This window comes from Pteropus alecto, unplaced genomic scaffold, assembly GCF_000325575.1.
Source record: "Pteropus alecto unplaced genomic scaffold, ASM32557v1 scaffold202, whole genome shotgun sequence".
Lineage (NCBI taxonomy): Eukaryota > Metazoa > Chordata > Mammalia > Chiroptera > Pteropodidae > Pteropus > Pteropus alecto.
In genome coordinates, this window is record NW_006432451.1 from 2,128,920 (window position 1) to 2,137,272 (window position 8,353).

At 38.4% G+C, this 8,353-nt stretch overlaps 1 protein-coding gene and 1 pseudogene across 1 annotated transcript in view; one reads left to right on the forward strand and one right to left on the reverse strand.

Moving 5' to 3' along the window:
- The window catches only part of SLC26A8 (solute carrier family 26 member 8), a 71,575-nt gene that overhangs the window by 51,330 nt on the left and 11,892 nt on the right, over positions 1-8,353 (forward strand). Inside the window, exons 9-11 of the mRNA XM_006907431.2 lie at positions 153-266; positions 4,792-4,869; positions 8,242-8,337. Coding sequence (XP_006907493.2) covers positions 153-266; positions 4,792-4,869; positions 8,242-8,337 — 288 coding nt within the window. The remainder of the gene's footprint in view (positions 1-152; positions 267-4,791; positions 4,870-8,241; positions 8,338-8,353) is intronic.
- LOC112476165 lies at positions 7,117-7,235 on the reverse strand (annotated as a pseudogene).

The following is an 8,353-nucleotide window of genomic DNA, read 5'->3' on the forward strand; positions in this document are numbered from 1 at the left end:
TTGTTCTTTCTAAGAAAATTTCAGTATTATTTCAAGTGATATAAACAACCCTGTCTTAACACACAAGAAATAGACAGTATACCTTTAGTGAAAATGTAAATCAGCATTCTTCAACAAATAGTGGGCCTAAATTGTTTGCCATTTCTTTGTAGGATTTAATAGCCATCGGCCTTTGCAATGTCGTCAGTTCATTTTTCAAATCTTGTGTGTTTACCGGTGCTGTTATCAGGACTATTATCCAGGATAAATCTGGAGGAAGACAACAGGTGTGTTGAAATAGAACCAATGTCTAACATATAAACATATTTATCTCTATTCACACAAACACACATGTGTATATATAGTCATTGTAAGGGATTATATTAGTTTAATTATGTTGCTGTTTAACATTGTGCTTATTGAGGAAGATCTCTTGGAAGAATTTGGATTTCATGCTTGTCTTAATTTTTGCTTATATTTTGTCTTAAAAGCTATTTGTCAATATGGAACTTGAAAGTCATTTACTATAGAAATGTTGTTCTATGTGACAGGTTTCTATATATTAGCTCACAAAAAAACATTTTCTATGTAGCGTACCTACTCATTTTTTCATATGGGCTATATATTCTCAGTCTTAGTCTGAGAAAGCAATAACACAACTCTCTTCAACCTGGCAGCCAAACTAGAAAATTTCCTTGCTTCCTCAAAGGACATAGCAAGATGCTTTCATGACAGGGAGTAAGATCTATGTCTAGTTAAGCCTAGGGGATTTATGACCATTCTATCTATGTATAAGAGAAAATTATCTAGGTCAGATTCACTTCAAGTATTCTGAATTAGTAAACTAAATGTATGGGTGGGTGGGAGGGGAGAGATAAGGGGCAAATGACAATTGAGAAGGCAGGCTCTAAAGGCAAACCTCCTTGTTTACTTGCAGTCATGAGTCCAATGTTCATGAGTTTTAGACCGACTAAATGATACTACATTACAATGTGAGGGGTGTTCCGTCTCAGCTATGTAGTCTGATTAAATGTCAAAGAACTATCAAAACTGAAACTGGAGTAAGGCCAGGGAACAGGTCAGAGTTCAGAAGGCAGAGAAACAGCAACAGAGGTCAAAGACAAGCTTAGGCTGCAGAAGCATGGTAGGAAGGTATAGCCAAGGTCAGAAACTGAAGCGTTGGGAGAATGGACACTAAAGTTTAATGAGGAAAGATAAAGTGTCACAGTCCATGGCTAAATTTGGTGAAATATAAGGTGAAAGCTAATAAAAGTCAGAAGGTGAGAACAAAAGCATGGGTCTAGAGTCAGACCATATGATATCATTCTACGTGGACTGAGTTTTATTGCCATAGAGCTTCTGCCAGACACACTGGCCTTTAAGGTGTAGCTCTTTTCCACTATTCTTTAAGAATGTCCTAAGCACTAGTGAAAAAGCTTTGAAGTCAGAATGAGAGAGTTTTATGAAAAGAAATGGAAATAGCAATTCTGGATATTAATTCCCACTAACTTTTGACAACTCACTTTGTTCATTCAATGTATAAGCGTAACATAAATTTGAGGAGAAAAGATGCGCACAGTTGGAAAAAACTAAATCACAGTGCAAGTAAAATTAAGTGCAGAATAAGTACAGTAAATAAAAACTGCCATAACTATTGCAAGAAGGAGAATGATGAAGTGAGACTTTCATGGATTATTGAAAGAGAGCTAGGTTACGTATAGATGGAAGGAAGGAAGAAGGGCTTCAGTTCAGCCTCTGAGTTGCCTTCAGCCTGTTGGACAAAGTGCCTGCCTCAAAGACAGCCAGCCTATGGCTCTCATTCTGTTTTCTGTTGCTGCATTATTCTCTTGTGTAACATACTCCTCTACCAATGACATCTCTCTCTCTGCAGTGCAGTGACCCTTCTAGGGATGCTGGTAAGCCCTTCCGTGAGACCCTGATTTGCCCCATGCAAATCACTAGTCCAAGGAGAGAGTGCTGCTGGACCCTAGCCCTACATATGGGAGCTACCCAGCCTCTACTCTGAGCTTCTGATCTGGACCGGCAAAGGCCTCTGAGACTCATACAGCCTTCTTCATCCCACAGCCGTGGGTGCTCTCTCCACCTTTTCACTCTAGGACTTTTGATTCACTCTGCCTGAGAACACACTTGCTTCTTCAAAGTTCCTTAAGACTAAAAGAAAGAGAAGCTACGGGTCTGGCTCTAAACTTCTCAGACAACCTGCCACGAAGGGCCACCTTATTTTATTTATTTATTTGTTTGTTTGTTTGTCTGTTTGTTTTTGGTCTGTCATAAATATAAGCTGTGTACATATGTCTGGATTTCTTTTTAATTTTTCTTGATCTATAACCCACTTCTCTTCATTGGTTACACCAAAACCTATTGGCCCTTCCAGCTATGGCCTGGGCCTGAACAGAGAGGATGTGGAGAGCCCCAGGCCCATTCGGACTGTCCCCCACTCCATCTTCCTGCTCATTTACTTCTGACCACTGTGCTTTCCTCTTCCCCATGAGTGGTTTCCTTTCCTTATTCTCTGCTTTCTAAGAACTGGCCTTCTTGCCTTCTCCCCATGCTCCAAGAACTGTTTACAAAATTAGTTGTTATAAAAGAAAGAAAAGAAAAAAATTATAGAAGAAGAAATGTGTTGTGTTTTTTTTAGAGGAAGCAGATGGGATAGTAGAGAAAGCCAAGATTTTGGAGTCAGCAGGTCAGATGGGTTGAAACCTGACTCAGTGGTGCCTAGATGTATGACCATGGGCAAGTTGCTTTTGCCTTCTGAGGCTCTAGTCCTCACCTGTGAAATGGTGATAAGGATAACCTTTCAGTTGTGAGAATTGAATTCGATGATAATAGTTCCCTTCAGTGCCTGTCACTTAAGATGTTTGAAAATCATAACTTTAACCCCAGGTCCCTAGAGCCCTGGGCACTTGGCCATCTATTGTCCTACTTTACGGAACCCACTACTTATGGGGTAATTGATGTCCGAGGGTCTGTGTGTCAATAGTGGCTGTGGCTTGTGGGAACTCATATTACCTTGAATCCCCAGAGAAAGGGCAGAGTCTGTCTTTGATCAAGAACGCCTAGAAAAGTGATGGAAAATTAGAGCAGAAAAGCAAAGCATGCATGAGATGTATAGTTCTCATGCTTGCTGTCTTTAGACACTGTTCAGACACTGAGTCTGAGATTCTGAGAGCCACCAAGCATCCTCCTAAGGCATAATGCCACTGAGGATGGCCCTCTGATCCCAAAGCTCCATTCCCTTGTGTGTGCGGCCATAGGGGACACACAGTTATTAGCAGGCCTTCCAACCCTCTCTGAGTAGAAAATTTTATGATCCAATTCAATGTCTGGCTTGTACTCATTTTAATCTAGGCTTTATACAGCTTATTTTGGCATCTGCATGGCTTTGCTTCCTTAAAAATAATCAGAAGAATTTTGGAGGAAAGAAGTGGTAGGAAGGAAAAATGCTGATATATTTTTCTGTGCTAATTGAAGAAGATTTTTTCCTATAGTGCTGACAAAGACTGCCTGAAGCCGGACTCTCAAATTAGATCCAGCAACAGGCTGATATGTATCTTGGCTGGAGGAGCTCATGGTCTCAGTTACTTGTTTTAGTTCCAGTGTATAAAATATTTGCCATTAGAACTCCCCGAGTTTCAGTCACAGTGATTCATTTTCCTGAAACCTTCCTTCTTCCTACACTACTCTCATGGGGCTCAACTTTTCCACGTCAGGTTGCTCACCTTAGCTGTGAATCAGCTGGGATGGGGGAATAGAACATTGATTTCATTGCCATTATTTTCAGTGATACATTTATATGGCAAATAGCAGTGAATAGTAACAGGAAACCCCGTAGGAAGGTTTTTTTTTTTTTCTTCACGCCTAAGATAAAGAGAAAATTAGAGAATATTGCTGAGTGGCCATTTAATGGTTTAGATTTAAGGGACTTCCTCAGTTCTTGCTTGATTTGATTTGTGGTTACAGTTTTATTCCCTTCACAGTGGGAAATTATACTGCTTTATCTTATTTTTTATTGTTAGGGACTTAAACAATAGAAAGTTATCAATAAAGTATATAATGAGTTCAAGACTATGTCCAGAGAGCCTTGAGATTGTGAAGGGAATTATGTTTCTTAGGTTTCCTCCTGTGTTTGTCAACCAGGATCGCTGCTTACCAAGTCTCACTGAGCCCAGAGTAGTCAACCCAGCTGGGATAGGATCCAGAGCTACTACATACGGCCCCGACTCATGTTTGTAACTTTTTTTGAAGCAGAGACAACTAAAGTAGGAACATCAGAAGTGATTATCATTGTATTTGTAAGAGGAAGCACCACTGAAACTGCTAGGTAGGAAGGTATCCAAGCTCCAAACAGGAGAGCGAGGGGCGGGATATTTATTGATATGAGAAGTGGAATGGTTGGGATTTTAGGGCTGACAGTAATGACTCTTCTAGGGCTTTTTTTAACTGTTTAAGGAGAGGTTAAAGTTAGGATGGGAATGCAAGCCAGATGTTAGATTTCAGATTCATAGCAAAAAAGCTATGGCAATAAAGACTCAAATGCCCAAGACAATTTGGAAATTTTCAAAGTGGATTCATGCATTCTCTCACCATTTGTACTGAGTACCTAGTATGTGTTTCACACTTTGACAAGACCTGAAAATGTCAGTTTAACAAAAATGCACTATGCTGGTTGGTTACACTCAACTCCTTTTAAGAAAAACTGATATGCTTCTCACCAAGCAGAAGGCCTCAGTCATGACAGGAACCGAAACGTTCCTGATGGTCTCTCTCTAACCGCCTCTGTCTCTTCAGTTTGCATCTCTGGTAGGAGCAGGTGTGATGCTGCTCCTGATGGTGAAGGTGGGACACTTTTTCTACGAACTGCCAAATGTAAGTGGAACTGATCAAATAACTAAGCCAAGAAAGACCGATCTCCAGATTGCATCTTGGTGGGTATCTCTGAGGAGAATTGCATTCAGCTTGTCCCCAGTGGTAGCCCCAGCCTCCTTCTAGTCCCTTTCTGTTAAAATAATAGCATCTACCTCACAGGATTGGGAGTTAAATAAGATGATATATATAATATAGAGAAAACAGTGTTGAGCTAATAATAAGCCCTCAAGAAACCTTAGTTATTATTTTTATTATTCTCATTAATCTTCTTTTAATTGCTTAAGCTATAAAGTAAGCTTTACAAGTGAGGATTCAGTTAAAGCTGACCAAAATAGATTTCAGATGCCAGAACACCCGTTACCAACACAGGCTTAGAAACTCACTGTGCATTCATGCCATCTGTTTTCCTAAACCGTTTCCAGAAGGACTTGTTCTGCATTCATGTGAACTCAATCCCCCTCTTGCTTCCATATTGTCTCTTGGTTAGTATAAAGCACTAAAAAGCAAGATCTGAAAGTTGAGTTATAACTCTGTGTTCAGCTACAATGCTTCTATATACTTATGTGCTATTTCTTCGCTTTGCATTAGACTGACCACCTTGAGTTTAGAGATGCCAGGTGCGTTAATTACTGCCTATAATCAATTCCTTCTAAGTTATAATAGAGATCAGTATGCAGTGACCATAATTTCCTTTTAAATTTCCTTAATGTTCCTTTTAGCCATTTTTAGATAGTACTAAGGGAGGTAGGAGGAGGTTTCATTCCTGGTGTAGCAGCTTGGTTACACACTAAGGTGGCAGTCCCTGAAGCTGGAGTCGTTGTAAATGTTATCCTTATCCTTTTGAACATGTCTCTTCCACCTGGTGAATATCAGGTTTTAGTAGGGCAGGACCACCTCAAGGCTGTTACTGCCTTCTGCTTTTGTGAGTCAAGGACCTTGGAACCTAGCCATGGAAGCTATGCATGGAAGGTGGGATTAAGCTTGTATTTATCACACAAGCTGTCCTCTGATTCTCAGCAGAAGTTATCTCTAGAATTTAGTTTATATAGCATCTTTAGTGCTATAACTCTTGAAGTCTATTTTAAGAGAGCCACTCACTAATTTACTTTAAATAGTGGTATTTTTTCTTTCTGTATAGCTAGAAGAATCAGAATTTTTAAAAATCCCAAACACTCCGTTATTATAAATATGTTAGAGACAGAACAACTCTTGCTTTTGGCTAACCATGTTATGTTACATTATTTTTACAGCATCTAGTTAGGGTATTTCTGGGTAAGAAAATGTGAACACAATCTGATCGGTGGAATATCTAAATTACTATAACATGGGGCTCTATGAGTCTTAAACTATGAAAGATTCCTTCCTTCCTTGAAAAACTATGAATAGCTTGCTGCAAAATTCTTATTGGAGGAATTATTGGAGCATGCTGGCAAGGATCTCAACTAGTTAGCAATGGGACCAATACAAATTTTTTAAACATAATACAAAATAGTATATTCAATATTGTTCCAATTTTATGTGAAAAAATAGAGAGAGAGAACATACCAAAATGTTAAAAATTGTTATCTTTTAGGCGATGAAAATTATATATAAGTTTAATTCTTCTTTACACATGAGCATGTCTTACCTTAATATTCAGAAAGGTCAATTTTTTATTGTGTATTGTTTTATGAAAATATTTGTTTCCTCTTCACACTCCCTACCTCCAGCCAAAAACCTTGCAAAAACCCTATGAAGTTGAGATTATTTTCCTTCCTACCACGTCTCCCTGCAAATTGCAGAAAGTTTGGTGATTCCTAGTGGGAAAAAGTAATTTCTGCTGACTTCACTTTTGCTCTTCCCTCCTCTACTGACCTGTTAAGTCCAACTGTTCACTGAGTAACCTCAGAAAACCAGAGTAAGCTTGGATCCAGCCATTCCTAGTGGTAGGATGAGTTCTAATTCCCAGGCATTGTTTATAGAGGAGAGGATGGCTAGGAAAAGGCTGAAAATGTTATGCCAACACAAGACTTTGTGAACACAGAAAGCATTTCTTGAAGTATGTTATATTTACTTTGAGGCCCTGATGATTTTTATATCCCTATAAGTACAGATTTTCATTTTCTCCAATTTAAGAAATTTTGTTCCATTAGGAAAGTAGACATGCTTATTTTTAAAACTTTGGAAAATGCATAATAGGTACAAATATCATCTATAATTACAAACAAACCACTCTTAACATTTTGTTTTTTGTTTTGTTTTTTTAAACACCTACAGCATGTGGTATTCCTAGGTGGTCTCCCATCCAAGTAGTAACCAGACCCAACCCTGCTTAGCTTCTGAGATCAGACGAGACTGGGCACGGTCAGGGTGGCATGGCTGTAGACCACTATTAACATTTTGACATATATCTGACCAATGTTATTTTCTATGAAGGGATATTACTTTGTAACCTAACTGGACATACAACTTTGTATTCTTGTTTTTATTTAATATATAGCATGATACTTCATACTATAACTTATTTAGTTATTTTCTTATTATCAAAAACATTAGATTGCCTGAATTTTTGTTATCATAAATAACATGACAATGAGTAATTTTATACATTTTCCCTTTTCTATATTTGGAATAGATTTCTAAAAATAAAACATTTCTGTGTAAAAGCATATCAATATGTCTCGATATATTGCCAAATTATTTTCTAAAAGGGCAGTACCCTCTTATACTCAACAACTATGTGTATGGGGTATTTTCAGTTGGCTGATTTAATCTGATAGACAAAAAAATGGTATTTCATTGTGGAAATAACTACAGTGTATCATGATAAGACTTGAACAAAAGCCCAATCAAAACTATTTGAGTTTCTGTAAGTAGAAGTTCCCTTAATTTGTTATCTCATCTGAGAATGGTTCCTAGGCAATGTAGGTAGCATAGATGTGACCAGCAAACTAGATAAAGCAGGGCCAAGTAACCAAAGGCAAGACAAATAACTATAGTGCCAGCCCCCTCTAGGTCTTGTTCTATACACCAAAAGTGACAACACAGGTATGTGTAATCTTTGACTACTCTTTTCCCCACTTTCTGCATAAATAATAAATGATCTGAATCTAACAGGTGCTTGTTGTAGCCTTACTGGCTGAATCAGTCAGGTCTTGGCCTTGGCCTTGCCTTGTCTTGTGTTTTTGACAAATTATGGAGGAGAGCAGAGAAAAATGTGGAGAATACTTCTTTGATTAGACAATGAGTTACAGTATGGACATGGTATTTTTATGAAGTATCAATGCCTAATATCTCTGAGTGGCAAAGCCGACTTTTTGTTGTTCCTTTGTGAAGATTTGGGAGTTTTACCTCTAAAGGGAAAATGAAGCAGGTTTTATCTTTTCCCCACAGGCTGTGCTGGCTGGTATTATTCTGAGCAATGTTGTACCCTACCTTGAAACCATTTACAATCTACCCAGTCTGTGGAAGCAGAACCAATATGACTGTGTGAGTGTAGATGCAC